The following is a 22,033-nucleotide window of genomic DNA, read 5'->3' as shown; positions in this document are numbered from 1 at the left end:
AGGGCAGCACTTGTTGGGGGTATGGTATCATATGGCCTCTGCTTACGGGCAAACATATGCAGGCGGGCATCATTGACAGATGCGGTCGCACTGGATCGGTCATACATTATGACAACAAATTCCTCCAACATTTGGAGGTCATCGTCATCAATGCTTGTAGGCCATTGACTGAACTTGGCAAATGTCCCTGACACGTCATCGCACACATTCCATGTTTGCCATGCTGATTTCTTTGCCTTGCCACGGAATGCAGACAAAACATCACACCCACTAAATGCATGAAAAAATGGTAGACCACTTGATTTCTCGGGCCCGATTGTTGAGACAATGTCATGGATTGGAATCCAGCTTGAATGGGCTCCCTGACCAAAAGCAATCCACAGCTTCTCCAAACCTATTGCTTGTAAGGATTGGAAGCATGATATTGCTAAAACAACAACATCAGTGTCGTTTGCTTTGATCATCACTGAGGTACTCCCATTTCCTATTGCATGTCGCATATGGACAAATACTCTCGTATCTGCCTCTTCGTGGGAGCAAGGGGTCAAGTCTACAGATTCTGTGATTTCAACATTGTTGCTGACTATCTCTTCTCCACGTGTCACCACAATAGTGCTTTCTGCTCCTATTTGACATATTTTGCTTGCCAGAAAGCTCAAGAGTTCTGTCTTGTTGTCATCTTCTCGTAGGAAGCTTTTCCAGTTTGATGGAGTCTTGCTAGATTCTGTTACCTTTCTTCTAATGGCCTTCCCACGTCGTGCTCTGGTTTCTGACTTCAGGCTGGACTCTTTGTAAACATCAAAGACAATATCCACTCGCTTGTACTTTGTACAATATGCCTCTACTTTAGGAAGGATATCTTCTGCAGCATAGTCCTGAAACCTTTTTGATCCACGTGGAGGGTTTGCATTGATGAAGGCTGACCCATCAATAATGATTGTGTCTGCCTGTGGCTCTACATCAGGCTTGGTGATTCCAGATTCCAGTATGTTGAGAAGTTCTGACTTCTGGCATGAATGAATCACTCCATTATCACTCAGTGAAGCAGGAGCTGACTGGTTTTCATGCATGAAGAATTCTTCCAAATTACATTGCCTTGTTTGGCAAGAGATGAATAGTCTTGAAAACAACTGACAATCTGATTTCAGGGAATTCTCCTTGGAAACAGCAGATGTTTTAGGCTTGAAGAATGCTACTGGATTCCTCTTGATTGCTTTGTACAATGCAGATTCATTGTGATTCTTCAGTCCTTCCATAAATGTCCTGAACTGTTCCTTTCCATTTTTGTGGTGATCGATAACCATTCTTGTATTGGACGGATCAGCAATATCCTTTGTGTCCAACACCATTAGATCAGATGATTCCTCGAGGAAAGGATTGCCATGCTTGAATAACTCTGTGAAGAGCATCCACCTTCCCAAAGAAAGACCTTTGAGCACTCAGACCTTGCTCGTGATGTTTGGTGACTGGTGTTGCGGGAGGCATGCGTTAATCCGACAGACCTTTTCTCCGACTATGTGGCATCCGCGTGCGGTTAGGGTTAGGGTGCGGGTTTGGTTCGGGTTTACTGTTTAATGTCGGAGCACTGCGCTGTCGGAGGAATGCATCCTTTCTGATGGACTTAGCCTCATATTTAGCAACGATGTAGCTAATTTCTGGGCCTGCAACCATCCAACGCCTGAGAGCAGCAGGATCCTCTGTCAGTCCAATAGCTCCACCCTTAATAACTGCGTTGTTTTGCTCATGGGCCTGATCTATGGCTATTGCTGAAAATTCTCTTTCAGATTCATGCACCACAAAATGTCCCTTGTGAAACTGTTCAGCTACTTGAGGGTGTTTGTCATCGATTGTCATCATATCTTGAAGATGGATTGAGAGCCAACGTGCGTAGTTTACATTATTGTTGGCAAAGAAATAGGGCATCAATTCACTGAGTGCTGCACGATACAGACTGAAGTTTGCTTCCCTGAAAGATCGGATCAGAGTGAATGTCGCTAAGTCCATGTTCAAAATAAGGTCCCAGAAATGAAATTGTGGACTGTTTGGTCTTGCTTCCTTACACCAATCTTCCAAGCTTATAGGTGGTTGCAAAGTTGAAGCAGAGCAATACTCTTGGTATGCAGTCTTCTTCAGCCTATACAAACAGCTAGCTGTGATCTGGTGTACTTGCCGGGACTTTGTGACATGTGAGGCACTCAGAAATGTTTCTGCTGAACCAGATGATAGCACACCTGCTTCATCAAGACAGCCTGTCAAGCCACTGTCCTTCAGTAGCGACCCAATTGATTTTAGAGCTGCCATCTCAATGTGCAACCCTCCAAACATAACCACAAATTTGTCTTCTCCATATTCCTCTGGCCACTGCCACTGGATCTGTTTAGCCAAAGCAAAGAGAGGTTGGTCAGCTGCAACAACTGGTGTCTGTCCAGGGTTTAGGAAAGCAGTTGTTTCACGGATTTTCCTCATGGTGTGTTTGACTGTAGCTACAGAATTTGCTTTATCTCTGAGCAAGGGCAGTAAGGCACTGATGCTGACGTTAAACGGCTGGCCTCGTTTTTGTGATGCATGGTAAGCTGACCAAGTGATGTTGATAGCACCAGCAACCTCTTCAGTAAGTAATACCTTATCCAACCAAGCATATTCTTCTTTCAAGTGTGATCTTATTAAATCAGGAGCTGGAAAATGTGGGGCTTCTATTGATGGAGGATTAGGTTTTTGAACGATATATGCCGGCTGGATGTTGGTATAGGATTCAGGAAGTTCAGGCACACGATTTGACTTTTTTGTTCCATCATCCAGTTTGATCGGATCACGCCCTTCCCCTTCCCCTTCTGTATTTGGGTGCTGGAAGATTGATACACTGGTGCCATGGAAGGATGTGTTTGCTGTTGTAGCAGTTGGGTTGTGGTCAATATTATCAATTGCTGAAGTTGTAAACAACCCTTTCTTCAGAATTGGAGGGCAAACAACACCATCCTCAACATACTTATCTACAACAGCTTCTCCCAGCAGTGCAGAGATTTCCAGAACTCGATCGTATGAAATACTAAGACCATACTGATGAAGCATGTCTATTAGGTGTCGCTTTCTGGTTTTGCCAAATACACTTAACCCCATATATACTGCAAAAGGTGTCTCACGATCTTTTGAGTGTCGATGACTTTGAGCACCCTCCTTGTATTTAGCAAAGCAGTTATATAGTAGTAGGTGTGCAATAGCCATGTCAGATTTGGATGCTCCATGCTCCAGTTGGGATTTAATGTCTGACCCATGCTCTATCATCATAGAAATAAATTGAACAAGTAATGGTGGAACAGCATCATCAGTTTCACCTGCCAAAAATGACTGAAATGTACACTTATGCTGTAACATCTCATGGCGTAGCATTGAAGCAGCCTTTGCCAAATGAATGGCTTCATCGCACTTGTTTGTTTCTGCCAATATTGTGCCTACATCTTCCCTGAAGGCCAAAAATATGTCTCTGCCTTTTGTATGTGATGCCAGATTTGGAATGTGTGATATGAGTTGTTCTTTCAGTCTTGTAGAATTCACATCTATTGCTTCAGAACCAAGCTGTTTTATCCGCTCCTTGTAAAAGTGAACAAGGTCTGCAAGTCTAAAGACAGGTGGATTATTAGATTCTTCACTAGCAGTTTTTGTCTCAAAAATGTAGCAGACTAACTCAGCAAAAGCAATTGGATGTGCTTCTTTCTTATATTGCACCTGATTTGTTGACTTTTCTGCATTTTTATGAGCTCGCTCCCTGTTATAGAGTGTGACCAAGCACCCAGGGTGATATTTTAGCTCCTGTGCCACAGCATCACCAGCACTTAGCAATGCAAGTAGACGCCCATCATTAAGAGTCAGTGCACACTGATTAAGCTTTTCACTCAGCTGCATGGTCATGGCATGCCTCAGGTTCTCTTTTGTGTCATACTTTTCACAAAGAAAGCATAACATTGCCTTTTGATCACAACTTTTTCTTGGACGCTTGCTTGTGCTGGAGCTCGCTTCAGAATCTGAGGAGGAAGCTCTTTTCTGAGCTCTTTCTAGTTTAGAATTGTTGAATAAAAGTCTACAGCTATGATGATACTGTGCATCATTTTTTCTTAGAGCTTCCTCGATACCATCTCCATCATCTAACCTGTCCGGGTCTAAATCAATTGGCATTTGATGGAGGGAGTAGAACAGGGGAATATTTATTGCCAGGATGCTGTATCCAGAATCTTTTTTATTTACTTTTCGTTGTGGTGACATTAAAGTTTCCTGTGTGTCTTGCTGACAAAGACAACACTTTGTCCAGTTTGTCTTATGCTTGACATTGATTGTTGTAGCCATCCTTGACCACAATTCAAAGGCTGGTTTGGTAGAAGACTAGTCACTGGCAGCTCAACTTGCTAAGCACTCGCTCTCACTCTGTTGTGTGTCAGAAACTGAAGGCAGTCACAGCCTGCACCTATATAGAGGAGAGCTTAATTAGATAGTTGGAAACACCTGCTGACCAATTAACCCTCACAAATCCCTCCTCCACCCACAGCAGTTAAAAATAACTACATGTTCAGAAATCTTGAGATTTTCTTTTTAATTTCTATTGGTTTAATCCCCAATTTAGCCTATATCTTGTTTTATTAATTGTAAAACATTAAAAACAGTTTAGAAAAAACTAAAGAATAATGTTGCAAATGTTCAGAAGTATACTAGGGGAGCTCTATTTGGTGTTTTGGTGATTGACATCACAAAAGCATAGGCAAAAATATGCTGAAAAGCTAAATCAGACACATTTTGGCAGCCATCTTTAAATAAATGGCCGCCATCTTTGATTTTCAAGTGGCTCGATTAAAAAAAACGATAAATGACCTCTAAAGATGATCTGTACCAAGTTTCACGCTTGTATCACCAAGTGAACGATTCTCCCAAAATATTGCTTTAAGCCGCTGCACTATAATCTAATATATCCTACTCTGTCAACTCACGTCGAGCAAGTGGTAACGGGAGGGCTTTGGAATTGCCACTCGGCTGTGGTGGAAGGCAAAGCTGCTTTCATCTCAGCCTACGCATCCTTGCTCTCCCTCAACTTCCTTGCTCTGACTGAGACCTGGATCCCACCAGAAAACACTGCTACGCCCGCGGCTCTGTCAGATGTGTACTCTTTCTCTCACACTCCCAGAGCCGTGCGGATAGGTGGTGGTGCTGGTCTACTAATTTCCAGAACATGGAAATACTCTCCTGTCTCACTGTCACAATTCTCTCCTACCTCCTTCGAATTTCATGTGGTCACTGTTTCTCATCCAGTCAAGCTCACCATTGCAGTTGTTTATCGCCCACCGGGCCCTGCTGGTGGCTTCCTGGAAGAGCTGGACCATCTAGTCTCTCACTTCCCTGTCGATGGCTCTGGATTCATCCTTTTGGGTGACTTCAACCTCCCGACTGAGAAGCAGCGAGACCCACTCCTTTCGTTTCTCGCCGCCTTCGACCTAGTTCTCTCCCCATCTCCCCCTACCCACGAGGCTGGCAACCAACTGGACCTGATCTTCACCAGATGCTGCTCTACAGCTAACCTGTCCGTCACTCCTCTTTCCAGTGAAAAGGTTAGAAAAGGTAAGAAATTATCTGATCACTACTTCATGTCCTACTCTCTCTCTCTCTCTCTCCTCTCCCCCCTCACAGCCCCTCCCTACCCACATGATTTCCTCACGAGCGGCTGAGCGCAAATGGAGAAATGGCAACCTCCCGGAGGACCTTCTTACCTTCCAAACTCTCCTTTCTACTTTTTCCTCCTCTCTATCTGCTGCTAAAGCTGCTTTCTTCTGCACTAAAATTCAGGTTTCTGCTTCCAACCCTAAAAAACTCTTTGAAACTTTCTCCTCTCTCCTGCAACCACCACCCCCTCCGCCCTCCTCCTCCTCCCTCCTCCCTGACGACTTCGCCAACTTCTTGAGTCGCTCCATGCCGCTAGAGCGAACTCTCTCTCCTCCGTCCTGATACTCCTGGACCTGTCTGCAGCGTTCGACACAGTGAACCACCAGATCCTCCTCTCCACCCTCGAGGGGATGGGTGTCTCAGGCTCTGCACTCTCCCTGTTTGCATCCTACCTGACGGGTCGCTCCTACCAGGTGATGCTGAGAGGGTCTGTGTCAGAACCACACAAGCTCACTACTGGGGTTCCCCAAGGCTAGGTTCTGGGTCCTCTTCTTTTCTCTCTCTACACTACATCTCTTGGTGCTGTCATCCACTCACATGGCTTTTCCTACCACTGCTATGCCGATGACACCCAGCTGATCCTCTCATTCCGCCCCTCTGACACACAAGTGGAGGCACGCATTGCTGCTTGTCTGGCTGACATCTCGGAGTGGATGTCGACGAACCACCTGAAGCTCAACCTGGACAAGACCGAGCTGATGTTCATCCCGGGGAAGGGCTGTCCTCACAGAGACATGGCCATCACCATTGAGAACGCTGTGGTGACTTCAACTCGGACTGCGAAGAATCTGGGTGTGACCCTGGACGATCAACTGTCGTTCTCGGCTAACATCGCATCAGTGACACGGTCCTGCAGATTCCTCCTCTACAACATCAGGAGGATTCGCCCCTTCCTCACGGAGAAAACAGCCCAGGTGCTCATCCAGGCTCTTGTCATCTCCCGCCTGGACTCCTGCAACTCCCTCCTTGCTGGTGCCCCGGCATCAGCCATCAGACCTCTGGAGCTTGTTCAGAAAGCTGCGGCTCGTCTGGTGTTCAACCGCCCCAAGTTCTCCCACACAACTATCCTTCTCCGTTCTCTGCACTGGCTCCCCGTAGCAGCTCGCATTCAGTTTAAAACCCTGGTGCTAGCCTATAGGGCAGTGAAAGGAACAGCTCCTTCTTACCTCCGGGTTTTGGTCAATGCCCACACCCCTGCCCGACCACTCCGGTCTGCCACCTCGGGGCGACTGATTCCCTCGCCACTCAGCGGTCCTTCTGGTCGATCGACACGGTCACGACTTTTTTCTGTTCTGGCCCCACAGTGGTGGAATGAACTTCCCACTGATGTCAGGACAGCAGAGTCACTGCCCATCTTTCGCCGCAGGCTGAAAACCCACCTCTTCAGGAAACACTACCCTTCCTCTTTGCCTGGCCTACTTGTTGTTAACTAGTTGTACGAACTCTTGTTTTATTGTTTTACTGGATCTTGTTTAGTCGTTACACTTATTTGTTTTAGCTCGTCCTCATTTGATTTTGCCATTTTTGTCTCATCTGTTTAAGAAAGTAGGTAGCTGATATATTGCACTTTTACCTTAGCGCTAGGTATACTCTTGGTTGCTTGTTTTTGCAGGAAATGCACTTAAAACTTCTGGTGATTAGTAGTTTTCGTTCCCTACCTATGTTGAATACACTTATTGTAAGTCGCTTTGGATAAAAGCGTCTGCTAAATGACTGTAATGTAATGTAACTAAAATAGCAACAGTAAATTGCAAAAGATTGCTAATATCATCCATTGTAATGTACTGTAATTTGAGTCTTACTTTCATCCAAGATATATTTTTGTCATTAGTGACATATTGTATTCGAATGGTGGTTAGCTTACTTGCTATGCTATGACAACTGCATTTCCCTTGCAATACAGGTCCGTCTCTCTGTCTGTCTATCTATCTATCTATCCAACTATCTATATATCTATCTACTGTATTGATCCAGCCATCCATCCACCTTCTCCCTGTTGTTATAAATGATACAGTAGTGTCGCATGGCCTTACAGTATATCTACCTATATACTGTGCATGTTCTTTTCCAGAAGCTGATATGTCACCTTAATGTATGTATGGTCTACTGTTTGAATGTCACCACTCACCACCCCAGTGCGTCTTCACTGGCTTCTGGTTGCTGCCTGCATCCATTTCAAAACACTGGTGATGGCCTACAAGGCAATCAGCGATATGGGTGCATGGCACCCCACTCCCCCAATCTGCCTCAGGTCTTAATGACTTAAGAGCATATTTGGAATTTGTTTCAGTGTGCTTGGAGATAACAACAAGAACTAGACAAAAGTGCTCCTCGGAGCACAGGTCACCGCCAGGTCAGGTAGGTTATTGAGCTTGTAGATCTGCTATTTTTCTTTTTTTTATCTTGAAAATGTGCGCAAATCTTTAGTTTGAATATATATATACTTTTTTAAATCTAAAGTTTTTAACTCAAATCTTTGCTTCGGATTTTACAAATGTCTTCTAAATCCTAACAGTTTTTCTTTACTAAAGTTTTTTATTTATTTATTTTTTTACTTATGTTGCTATATTATCAATGGTTTTCAAACTTTTTTCATGTCAACGACCCCCAAACTAATGTATTTGACTATGGACCCCCTACCATCTAAACATATTTTTTTCCAGGAACCCCCAGAAGCAAATATTTGAGTTCAAAATGTATGTAAAAGATTTGCAGAAATTTTCAAGAATTTTCTAAAAATAGCAGATCTACAAGCTTGTATATCTGCTATTTTTATATAGCCAAAGAAATCTTAAAATGACACAGATCTTAAAGGGTTAAATCTGATCTTCAGATCTGAACTTTTAATAGTTATGTAAAACCATGCAGTACCATTCACTCTGCTGTATGGGGCCAGAAGACCCCAACCAATCTGTAGAGCTCCTCCATGATTTACTCTGTGGTACTATAAAGAAACATCGAGTTAGTCTGCTGGGTCGTTCTATGGAGGTTTGGTCCATGTGGTTACATTTGTACACTCTGAGTTACAAAAATGGGTCAATAATCATTTCTTTTCATCACTTTCTACCCATTAAAACCGGGAAAGCTGTGCCATTTGAGATAGAGAGATAGAGAGATAGAGGGGTCCTCAACATTACGTTTTGAGCACCACTGATATAGCAACGTCCATTTTTAACAAAACTGTTTGATTTAGAAGACATTAGTAGAATCGGCCTCAGGTCTTAATAGGTTAACAAGGATAACCTATTATAAGTTATTTTATAAGTAAAATTCTGTTTTCTCTCCTTTATTTTGAAAGAAAACAATGTTGTATTTATGATTAGAGACACATCTTCTAACATGTTCCTGTATGAATGCAGCCTAAACATCACACACACCCGCACGCACGCACGCACGCACGCACGCGCACACACACACACACACACACACACACACACACACACACACACACACACACACACACACAGTCACTTTTAGCCCCGCTAGCACACTTCCATTTAATTAAAACAATCACAGGTTTTCATTCAACTACAAATAAACACATACTTACACACAGTCACATACTGTAAATTCCTGTTTCAATTTCACAATGTCACATTAGATATCCATTTCATTGTACGCTATAAGTAACACTCTGATAACCGCTTCATTGAGAGACACTAGAGGTTTGTATTCAAACGATATCATTTGGTTCTGCTGGGTTACATTCAAGATAATAAAATAAAATAAAACGAATGTCTGCAGTGTTAATGTAGGATAGATGCACGTTTAAATGCAAGGAGGACTGTTGCACTGGGACTGCTGCAAAGGGTATAAGATAGCGGCAACTTCGTCCAAGAATTATCCTTTATAGCAGGGGTCTTCATTGTTTTTCAGGCCAAGGACCCCCTAGCTGAGAGAGAGATGAAGCAGGGACCCCCACTACATAGTTAACTTTTTTTTATAGTTAATTGGATTCATTCTAATGTGTATTTTCAGATAGTTAACCTTTTAAACCCTCAATATTTAGTCAACTTGACCGTTGGCTCCGTCCTTGGTCTGCTCTTTTCCCCTCTACAGCAACTCCCTGAAAATAGGCCATCTACAAGCTCACAGCGAGGCGTTGTGAGATTGTAGATCTGCTATTTTTGGCTAATGTTCCCCATCATACAAGGATTTGGCGGTCCCCCTGTAGTAACACTTGAGGACCCCCTGGGAGTCCCGGACCCCCTGTTGAAGACCCCTGCTTTATGGCGTTTAACCACAATAACCCTGGCGTCTCTATTTTGGACGTGTTTTCAAACATTTCCGAAACTTTCAAAATATTTCAAATCCTTTTTCACAATATTAATTAAAAAAAAGTGGGCTAAAATAACAGATCTACAAGATATACATGTAGGGGCTTAAAGGAGTAGTTCACCCAAAAAATGACTTAGGGTATCTTCTATCAATTACACACCTCATGAAGCCTTGAATTCATGGAGTTTTATTTCGTTTTTCTCGCATCACTGAGCCAATCATTTGATGACCGGCGGAATTCTATAAAAGAACATTAGCATCTTCCTGCCGGTCATCAAATTATTGGCTCAGGAATGCGACAAATACTAAAAAATATCCATGAATTCAAGGCTTCGTGGGGTGTGTAATTGATAGAAGATAAGTATTTATTTTTTGGGGGTGTACTACTCCTTTAAGAGACACAAAATAACTCAACCACTACTGCATAGGCCGAAGCCAGGCCTACCAGTAGGTCATACTTTAAAACCACTTAAACCCTATATACGTCGTTGATCGGGGGTTCCCCGGGGGTCTATACTTGATCCCCATCCTTTTCCCCCTCTATACTAAATATCTTTGCCTAAAATTGCCGAACTGCAAGCTTGTAAATAATAAATGTCCATAAGAGCGACGCTAAGGTTTATGTGGTTAATGTACCCGGTCTACTCAAACCTTTCACACCAAGTCTGAAGTGATTTTTACTGAAAAGGTTCACAGCAGAAAAGAAACCAAGGAAAAATCCCTGAAATGTGGTTACAGCAATATACCTGGATTCCCCCTGAAAGACAAACAGAACACAAATGTGGAGATTGTAACCACTTGAACCCCAGCATCCCTATTTTGGGGGGGAACGTTTGCCAAAAAAAGCTCTGGCCACGCATTGTGAGCTTGTAGGTTGGCTATTTTTGGCCAAGAGATTTGGCGCACACGAAAAAAAAGTACAGTTGCAACTCATGTCCGTTTTACTGAGGAACAGAGGTTGTCGGTGCTTACAACATGTTCACAGGACTGAATGTTAGTCCAGCTAACCAAAAGTGCTTCTGAAAAGCATGTGAGTGGAAGGGTCAGGAGATTCTAGCAAAGAAAATGCAGTAGTAGAGTTCTAGAATGCAGTTATAAGTCTAGCATGGATACAACATGAAACAACCAGAGGAAGAACTAAGGGCACGGTCACACGTGTGCTTCATATGCGTCAGAGGCGTGAGCTTGCCCGTTCAATTTCCGTCCAATGGGAGGAAAGGGGCGGAGCAACCCATTGGCGCGTTGGCGGCGTCGAAGCATGTGAATGTGAAGCTTGAAGTTCAACATTGTTGAACTTTTGACCATTCAACCAATAAGAAAAGATGTGCCGCTATTGACCCCACTTGGGCAGCCATTTCGCTTGTAGGTTTCTTTCAGTGAGCCAATCACTCCCAACGCGAGTCAAACGAACTACACGCCAGAAAACCGGCGCCGCAAGACAACATGGGAAATTGTCTGAATTCTCGGCTCGCGTTGGCTACGACGCGTATGAAGTGCACGATGTGTGACCGTGCCCTGATGGAGTTAGCTTACGGTTGCTGGGCAGCTGGAAATGACAGGGCTGGAATAGAATGGACTGGACCAGGCAGAGCAGAGCTGAAATGCAGTCTAGGACTGAGTTTTGCTGAATAGTCTTCAAGTCCGTATCTAACGTGGTCACAACAACAACGACCACCACCATTGTAGTCTTATCATCCACAATACAGTGCCTCATAATTCCTCATTCTGACATTATTATACAGCTGGTGCATACATACTCCCACTTTATTTCTGTCCCACCTAAAAAGCATCTCTGCACCTGGGCTTCTTACTCTGCTTTTATCCCCATTCCAAACGCATTACTGCGCTATTTTTCTCCTGCTGATTCTTAGAGCGATATCAAAAGTTGGAAGCCTAGTGCTCATGGTTCTAGACACAGTGCGAGAGGGTGAGTTTGAGCAGTCTCTCTGTGTCCATCCCGTAAGAGCGGTTTAAACTCTACGGGGACTTGTGCCGTTTTGTGAATATCTCGGCTGTCCTTCTTGTGATAGTAGTGCTGTCTTACTGAAACACTGTAGTTGTTCCCTATAGCGCTGTGAAGCCTCGATGCACTGCTGTGCTGTGCTGTCTTACTGAAACACTGCAGTTGTTCCCTATAGCGCTGTGAAGCCTTGCTGTCATGTTTAACACTGCTTAATGGCATTCCATACCTGCTTAATGGCATTCCATACCTATTCCATAAATATACTCACAGATAGGTGCCCTTGTTACACAGCGAAATCCTGAGTGTTAATTTGACTCTGAGAGTCAAACGAAATTAACAATAATAATTTTACTGTGTAAAAAAATCACCACACACATTCACATTTTCTTTTTCATCCTAGACCAATATTATGTCAAACTAAACCGGTCGTAGGCTTCGTTTCCTGTGGAGTTCCATTGAAACGTGGGACCTGGGTTGTCCCGGGTTCGTTTAAACATTGTGGTAATATTGTGCATCTCAGAACCATAGAAGATGCAGTGAAGCAAATGCAAGCCCTGTCCAGTTTGCCCCTTTGGGTGTTTGATAAAAACTGTGGGTTGGTTGTGAGCCACAGAGGAACGGGGGAACCCGTTTCCGACAGATCCTGAAAAAACATCTTGGATCCCAGGGTGACTCGATTGATCACCCCTCTTCTCCCTATGGACACCATGTACTTAACTATAAGTTAGCAGGACCTAAATCGACTGGACCTTTACACATAAATCAAGAGAATCACTGTCCTCGCCATCCGCACTCTGCAACCACTTTGCAAAACTGCAGTTATTTGAACAGCGCATTTTGCTAGCTGAAGCACCAATAATGTCATCATAGCAATAGTAGGCCATACAGTATATATATCAATGCCTGATTGTGATGGGTTGATCACAGGTGATGTCCAGAGCTATAGTCAGGAGAGCACTTGACCCCGGCAGATCCTCAGCTAAAAACAATATAAGAATCCATGTCATCCTCCATGCCTCCAACGCCCTGCCACATCCTCTGTTCTGCAGGTCATAGAGACACGTTTCAGGCGATGGGCTTGGGACCTTGAATTACGTTTAACCAGCAATCACAACAGGCTTACAACTTGATTCTTGAAGGCCATGTTGGCCAGAAAATTAAATAAAAAGGTGAAATCGGCCCAATATGTTTTTTTTTGTTTTTACTCCATGGGGTGTGGTGGATTGACTTTCTAGATGAATCGCAACCATTACTTTGGCAATAACTGCAGATAGTATTTTTAGTAGCCCTGTTTATTTTCATTCAAGATAGGCCCCTATGATTTTGTAAACAGCTGTAGCTGAGGTTCTTAACTATAGCTTAGGCTAACAATCTACATTGTTCTCGTTAAAATCGCCAATGTAATTCTAATAAAATGCAGGGGATCAAAGTAAAAACAAGTCAGTCTGGAAAATTGCTGGAATTTTGTTTAAAAAGGCTAATTTAAAATTTAAAGTATATTTATTTAATCTAATAAATTCTTTCCTATAACACGGTGGGGTCTTGTTTTTCCAACATGTTTAACCCATCAAGACCTGGAACGCATCTGTGTCACTTTAGATTTCTTTGGCTATTCAAAAATCTTGGAAAAAAAAGTTATTTGATTTTTTCCCAAAAACTGTTAGGATTTAGAAAACATTTTTAAGAATCACCTCAGGTCTTAATGGGTTAAAAATGCATTACACACACACACACACACACACACACACACACACACACACACACACACACACACACACACACACACACACACACACACACACACACACACACACACACACACACACACACCTTTGGCCGGAGTCTGGCCCGACTAATGTGGCGGCTGTGTTTCTCCAGGAACGCGTGTCCCTTTTACGCCCCGCTCTTATCGTCCGGGCCGCTTATAGCAGCCAGTCACTTCCCTGTGATTCATTACCGTGGCGATGGAGACCCAAGCCAAAAAAGCAGATAAGGAACGCCTGGCTTTCTGGCCTTCTCACTCGCATCTGAGCCAATTACAAGCACATTACTGAGTGTCTGCGCGGCGGGCCAAGTCGTGCTCTCAGCACATTAGTTTGTCAAACGTCTGGGAGAGAGAACCCCAACGTCTCAGACAGCAGTAGTATGATATTAACACTTATAGGGGCTGTGTGGGCAATTGGATTGATATTAATACTGTAAAGCGATATCGTGGATACAAGACTAGATACCGCCTGGGATTTTGGATTTCGTTAATATCGCGATATGGTATGGAGTGTTGTCTTTTCCTGGTTTTAAAATCACTTAAGCCCTATTTTATACTTGTTCAACAAAAAAAAAACTAAAATGGAGAATATAGCCGATCTGCACGTTTACAAGGTGTCTTATCGTGATGCGTCGTGAGCTTGTAGACCTGCGATCTTTGCTATTTCTGAACAATTAACCCATTAAGACCTGTAACGCATCTGTGTCACTTTAGATTTCTTTGGCTATTCAAAAATAGCAGATATACAAGCTGCGGTGCCGCGCTACGAGCTTGTAGATCTGCTATTTTTGAAAAATCGTGAAAAAATATTTTTAATATTTTTTTCCAAAAAACTTAGGATTTCGATTTTTTTTTAAGAATCGCCTCAGGTCTTAATGGGTAAAAAAAAAAGAAAAAAGAATATCATCACAAAAACGATATTATTGTCACAATACGATATCATCAATATTCATCGTCACAATACGATATGGTCAACGTTCATCGCCACAATGCCGATATTATCGTCACAATGCACTTATTATTAACCATCACAATATCGAGGTATTTGTTCAAAACATATGGTGACATTTTGATATTAGCCCACGTTAGCCCCAGCCCCCCCTATCAGCAGTAAAAAAGAAGCCCTGGTTGCGTTTGCAGAGGCTCCTAGATGGGACAGTGCGAGAGGCTGAGTTTGATGAGTCCCTCCGTGTGCATCTTGTAGAGCAGCTTGAACTCGGCGGGCAGCTGGTGGGACTCCTGCCACTTGGTGGTGAACTTGGTGCCCTTCTTGTCGTAGTAGTGGTACGGCAGCTCCTTGCCCGTGTTGGGGTCCCAGCCGAACGGCCAGAAGCCGTAGAGGTGGATCTGGTCGCACATGGAGGACGCCAGCGTGTACATCAGGATGCCCGTGCTCAGCCGCTTCGGAGACAGCTGCTTGGTCTTCCAGTATCTGGGCAAGGGGGGGGGGGGGAGAGAGAGAGAGAGACAGATCATTATGGAATTAAATGGATAGTTCACGCAAAAAAAGTCACCCCATGGAGACTTGAATTCATGGATAGTTTTTTGTTTTTGTCGCATTCCTAGGCCTATAATTTGATGACCAGTGGACCGGTAGGCATGTCTCGCCAAAAATACATAGGAAAACACAGGAGCCGAGATACAGATTATTTCCCAAATACATAGGAAGTGAATGGAGCAGTAAAACTTTGGATCACGTTATCTCCTTGTTCTGTGTGCAAAAAAAAAAAAAAAAAAAAAAAACACTTTTATCCAAACTCGTCTTTGGCAGGGTGAGCCCTGGCAGAATTCCACAAGTTAACTCCACTAGACCATACCCGGTCGACGCATCCGTGGGGGGATATGCGCACATGATCTGGCAACCCGGCAGGCAGTTCGTCCCATAGCTGGGCAGCCCCGTAACCATGGCGACAGTGTTTGACACAAAAACACTAATAAGAAGCTGAGATTTGGTGAAATTGAAAAACGGGCTTCACAGTTCAGTTCAGATGGTAATGGTCAATGGCTGTGTGCAAAATCAGAGCAATTGCTCCAGCCACTGAGGAGAACCGGGTAGCTTCACGTACTCACGTACTCACCTACTCACCACTACAGACAGAGGTTACTAGAATTATAGTAGGATGGCAGTCAATGAGTTAAACAAGGGTCAATCAAAACTTCAATCAAAAATCTAAACGAGACATATTCAAACTGCCGATAACAACAGAACGGACGATCGCGGTTAAAATGTTTTTGTTACGGTGGATAGAGGATATGAATCTGTGTCAGCGAGTCAGTTTTTTTTGTGGACTTGTTTTCTATCCACCAAGCATTTTGTTTTTAGTTTTATTTCATATATTTTTTGATTTTTTTTTTTTTTCTTCAGTTTTTGTTACAGTTAGGCATTTAGCAGACGTTCTTAATCCAGAGCCGTCTAATAATACATCAGTGGTAGTCATGGCTTCCAGTTCCCGCCTGACGTTGTGTGGGAGCTCCGACTGCTCCAGACCGCACCGAATAACCGCTAACTTACATAGCGTCTTCAGACTAGGGCTCAGGTCTACGACGTGCACTCTAGTGCGTCGTCGTCCTCCATAGACGACGATACGATCTCCCGCCATGCAACAGCCCCGAAGACTTTCCTGAAGCGGGCCTTTCCCCTTGGGCTCAACCTGCTTCCAGGTAAGGGTCTCCGGGTTGAGTTTCCACAGATTCTTTAAGATCTTGCCGTAATTGCTGCCAAATACGTACAGCTCTCTCTTGCCGTAATTGCTGCCAAATACGTACAGCTCTCCATTGTAGACAAAGGTGGCATGACTATTGTATGTTACTCGTTTCGGAGGAAGCTCTGTAGAAGGTGTGCTCAGCCAGCAGTTGGTCTCTGTGTCAAACACGCTGATGCCCCCCCAGCATACAAACATCTTTGTCCCGATGATGGTGGAAGAGAGTTGTGAAGTAGAGAGTAATAGGCGGCGGATCGCCTCCGGCGTCAATTAAGGACCAGACCATTGTGGTGGTGTCCAACCTGTAGACGCCTTTGTCCAACCTGTAGACGCCTTTGTCCAACACGTTTCCTCCGTGTACATACATGACCTTCTCTAAGACACAGGCGGAGTGGTGACTCCTTGCCCCCGGCACGGTCCCGGAAACCCCAGGTTTGAACCACCTGTGGGTGTCGACATCAAATGCGTAAAGCACCTTGCAATAAGGCCGCCCTCCCCAGATGTACACCGTACCTTCTATCAACACGGCTGTGTGGGCCCGGCGCCGGGGACATTCTATTCCAGTCGTGGCCAACTTCCTCCAGCTTAAAGACACAGTGTTGAAGACACGCACGTTGATCTTATGCACAATGCCGTTCTCATTAAAGTCCCCCCCTCCAAAGGTGTACACCTCGCTCTCCACTGCAACAGCAGCATGTCGGTATAGACATGGTCCGTCACTCAGCTGCACCGTCCAGTGGAGCATTTCTCACGCCGTAGCTTAAGTCTTGCTCTGTAAAGGTAGAGTCCTAATGTGTGGTGTTGCTATTGCTTATTATTGGTTCAGTGGCACAAACGGGTTGGTCAATCACAGAAGCAGATGACTGTTGATAGTTCGATCTACACAGCAGGCACTCCGTTCAGCAGTGTTGACGACTACTATTCAGGATAAGTCGCTGAAACGTGCTAAATGACATTCTGTTTTATGTGACGATCCATTTTAAAAGTACATGGTTATGACGATGACGTTGTGATGTTGTGACGTCGTTACGCGATGACGTCATTACGGAGATTACCCAATGACGTTACTCCAACTGAGCGCCGTCTGGAAGACGCCAACAGAATGTCAACATGTTGTTAAACACATGAACCCTGACCTACCTCCCTATTTGGGTATTATATTATAGTCTGATTTTTTTTCAAAGCTCCAATTAATCCATTAAGACCTGGAACGCATCTGTGTCACTTTTTGATTTGAGCTGAAAAGCATTATTTTACACTTTGGCTATTAAAAAATAGCAGATCTACAAGCTCATAGCGTGGCCCCGAGTGCCGCGCAACGAGCTTGAAGATCTGCTATATTTGAAAAATCGTGAAATATATATATTTTTAAAGCGAACAACAAAAAGGTTTGATCACCACTGATAAAGAAACATACGTTTTTCAAAAAAAAACTATAGGATTTAGAAGACATTTTGTAGAATCGGCTTCAGGGCTTAATGTTTTTTTTCTTCAATTTCTTCCAAGGCCATTGGCTCATTGACTGCCAGAGTTAAAACATTGTCTATAGCTGCGCTTGCCAGCGGTTCCGAGCGTTTTCACTAACCTTTTGAAAAATCATAGAATATTTTTCTTCACAAAGATCTACCCGCTGATTTTCCAGATCAAAGATCTAGAAAACTGTGCCCCCACGATAGTCTGTTCCATAGTTGTGGGCAGTTTGAACGTGACTTGTTTTCGCCAAAAAGCAACAGAAAACAGCGACGTTTTTATTTTTCGAAATCCTATTAGAGCGAACGGGGCTGGGTTTGTTGTGATCACATTATTTCCGGGGTCTACTGTTCTCCAGAAGTCCATACTATTGTTGGCGAACAGCGCCCTCTAGCGTAAACCATTGACAACACCACACACTCGTCATTGGCAGTGTGAGCCTCGGGCCAACTCAGTGGCAGTCAATGAGCTAATGATGGTAATGCACCACAAAATCAGTAATGAAATTGCTTTTTTTTAATTAGGCCTAATTTCCTTCCAAAAATAGGCCAGCTAATAACTCAACATGATTTCTTCTCAGTCAGGGATATTTTTAACTTTCTGGAAAAAAAAGAAAAGGAACAAAAACACAACGTTCATCTACTTGCGTCATATACCCACAGAAACTGGCTATACGCACACGCACGCACGCACGCACGCACGCACGCACACACACACACACACACACACACACACACACACACACACACACACACACACACACACACACACACACACACACACACACACACACACACACACCTGGCAATTCTACTTAACGTTTGAAACTGTAAACAATAAAATGATAGTGTGCTGCTGCTGTTGCCGGGCAGAATTAAAACCCCTATCTTTAACCTTAACTAATGGCATGTCTGCTACAATAACTAACTACAAGGGAGATGCTGAGAGAATGGCTTTTCTTTTTCCAGAGCCACGATAACGGTGTGTGTGTGTGTGTGTGTGTGTGTGTGTGTGTGTGTGTGTGTGTGTGTGTGTGTGTGTGTGTGTGTGTTTCCAGACATACTGGCTCCAGCCTCGCTGCCAAGACAAAGCGTTATTTAACATTAAATGTAACACCGCACAATATGTCACCGGTTTAATTACTGTAGCCTTCATGATAACAAAGCAACACGCTACACGTCACTTTCAATGGAAGCCTGTGTCATTAACCACTTAAGGGGGGGATGGAACCCTGGGCTTATGTTGTAGTTTGTTTTCCGGTTCAGGTTAAGAACTACAGCAGGGTAAAAACATGGCAGTCTACATAAGACATACATGGGCAACCGGTGGCCCGGGGGCCACATTTGGCCCCCCACCTTCACTTAATGCGGCCCGCGGGTTGATATCGGATTACTGATATATTACTGATTTCAGCTGTTACAATTCCAAACATGCAAACATGACCCGCTTTAATTACTTCAATCTATATTAGTATTACAATTCTATTGTCTTTTTTATGTCCAATGTCTTTGTATTTAAGTTAAAAAAGTTAACATAAGTATAACTAAATGCATTTGAAATTAAATAAAAATGTTACTTTTCAGGATTCCAATTCAAAAATGGCAAAAATGACAGATCTACAAGCTCAAAACGCGTGTAGATCTACTTTTGTGTGACATAGAATGGCGAACTACGGCATTCATTTACGAAAAAAGTTAAAATATGGAGATAAGAGGTGTCTGACCGACAGCATATGCAATGTGGCCCTCTGCAGTGAGTGTGGAAACATAGTGTCCCTCTCCATCATCGAAGTTGCATCACCCCTGACAGAAGACATATCGTACACTGTGATGTTCTTCAGTGGTTCACAAACTTTTTCATGTCAAGTACCCCCCAAATTATTATGAATTTGGCCACGGATGGGGGATCTGAAACTATTTTGTGCCAGCAACCCCAATAAAATAAAAGATGTAATATTTCAAAAAGATATTGAAATGTTATGATCAATGAGGCAATGCATTGTTTAAGGAGACAGAGGGAGTATAAGGGAAAGAACCCACACGGAAAGGAAATATATGAACATATATGCCAATATATGGCAGGTATATGCAGAATATATGCTGCATATATGTCATATTCAGGTTCATATATGTGCATATATGTTGATATATAGGGAATATATGTCTCATATATAGCTCATATATGTTCACATATATGCCACAATCAGGTTCATATATGTGCATATATGTTGATATATAGGGAATATATGTCTCATATGTAGCTCATATATGTTCACATATATGCCACAATCAGGTTCATATATTTGCATATATGTCATAAATGCCTACATATATGCCTACATATATAGCTAATATGTATTTGACTTTTTGCATATATGTCATACATAATGCCTATATATATAGCTCATATCTCCCTTTTTTATTTGCAAGGTATAATATGTGCATATCAGTCCAAAGTTATATAAGAAAATGTATGCATTATGTATTTCCATTCAATGTAGATTGTGGTTTGTGGATTGTGGAAGATATAACATAAAGACAATATTGTTTAATTAGGTCTGCTGCCACTCTTATTTATTTTAAAACACAACTAAAGACCTTTCTGTTTTCCATTGCCTTCTAGAGGCACAACAATTTAAAATGTTTTACATGATGTGAACATAATCATCATTATCAGTTATTATTATCATTAGTAGTTGTATCCTTCAACTTCTTGTTTATGCCCCAACTGCTATACAGGTTTTGTAGCAATTTTGTAGCAATTATGGAAATATTAGACCCTAATTGTCGAATGTTTAAGAATGTTCTAATCATGTATACTTTATTTTACTTAAAAATATTTTCCTTTTTTTGTTTTTTTTTACATTTTGGACAAAATAGCCAATTTACATTGAGGTGTGCAGATATCCCATGCCGTGTCCATCTATCCTGTTACTTACAGCAGTGGTTCTCAACCTTTTCATGCCGAGATCCCCCAAAATAATCATATTTGAACTGGGCACCCCCAACCCTAATATGCATTTGGAATGTAGGAGTTGATGCATTTAGTTTGACTCTGTTCCACAGATCAATATTGTGAAAATAGCCGATCTACAAGCTCACAACAACGGCTTGATTGGTTAATTTGGCCAATGTTTGACCATTTTTTTTGTATAGTTTGTTGATTACTTTTGATGCAGTAATAGTCTTTTTCTTTGCTTTCTTTTATTTATTTTTTAGGTATTAAAAAGTTTACTTAAATTTTACTTCACTGTCATCTGGGAAACTCCCCAAAATCATATGGGGACCCCCCTGTGGTTCCCGACCCACAGGTTGAGAACTACTCTCACAGAAATACGTCACGCAGCTCTGGGCGGAGCCTATTCGTTTTGAATTCTTCATGTGGATCTAACGTCTGTCGGCGAACATTTATTTACAAACAAATCGGGTGCTTCCGTGCTTCTACTCTACTAGATAGCAGGTAAGTTCTTTAATTAGTTTATGGAATTATGTTATCCAACTTGTTAGTATCGTAAAAGTGCAATTATATTAGCGTATTAGCCATGGATCACACGACGCTCGTCCGTCATGAGCGTCATGGCTGAACTGCAACCTGTTTTTTGTACTTTCTCTATTTACAACCTGTACATCCACATACACGTTCAGATTTGAAATATAAAGTGCTTACTCCATGGCCACGGATGTTACAAGTCTACTAGGGCACTCGGAAATACCTGTATTGTCTGTATTGTTCAATAAAAAGCATTTTAATTCGATCGGTGGCGATTTGTTCCGTATTTCCTCATGCTTTCAACTACGCGACCCTATTGGTTGGGAGGTGTACTGCACTCTGATACATTATAACTCTATGACACAATGGCCACCGATCGGATTAAAATGCTTTTTATTGAACCATCCGGAATAATACGGGTACTTACACCCACCCGAAGTGAATTGTAACATCCGTGGCCAGGAGTTAAGCACTATATATTTGAAATCAGAACGTGTATGTAGATGTAGGGCCGTAAATGGATAAAGTGCAAACACCAGGTTGAAGTTTCGTCATGACTGTCATTATACAGTGATTCGCTCAGGTTAAGCTTACATTATGTTTTGTCGTAAGACTGTGTTGCACTCCCAAAAATCACTGAAGCTCACAGCGACGCATTGTGAGCTT

The 22,033-nt window shown here is 42.8% G+C and overlaps 1 protein-coding gene across 1 annotated transcript in view; it reads right to left on the bottom strand.

Annotated features, from left to right (window-relative positions):
* Positions 1-14,593: 14,593 nt before the first annotated feature.
* Positions 14,594-22,033, bottom strand: part of st8sia3 (ST8 alpha-N-acetyl-neuraminide alpha-2,8-sialyltransferase 3) — a 36,398-nt gene continuing 28,958 nt past the window's right edge. The window contains exon 6 of the mRNA XM_084046196.1: positions 14,594-15,138. Within this exon, the coding sequence (XP_083902322.1) occupies positions 14,853-15,138 (286 nt within the window). The 3' untranslated portion in view covers positions 14,594-14,852. The remainder of the gene's footprint in view (positions 15,139-22,033) is intronic.

Source organism: Gymnoscopelus microlampas (genome assembly GCF_963454915.1).
Source record: "Gymnoscopelus microlampas genome assembly, chromosome: 21".
NCBI lineage: Eukaryota > Metazoa > Chordata > Actinopteri > Myctophiformes > Myctophidae > Gymnoscopelus > Gymnoscopelus microlampas.
This window is presented reverse-complemented; position numbering and strand designations above follow the sequence as displayed.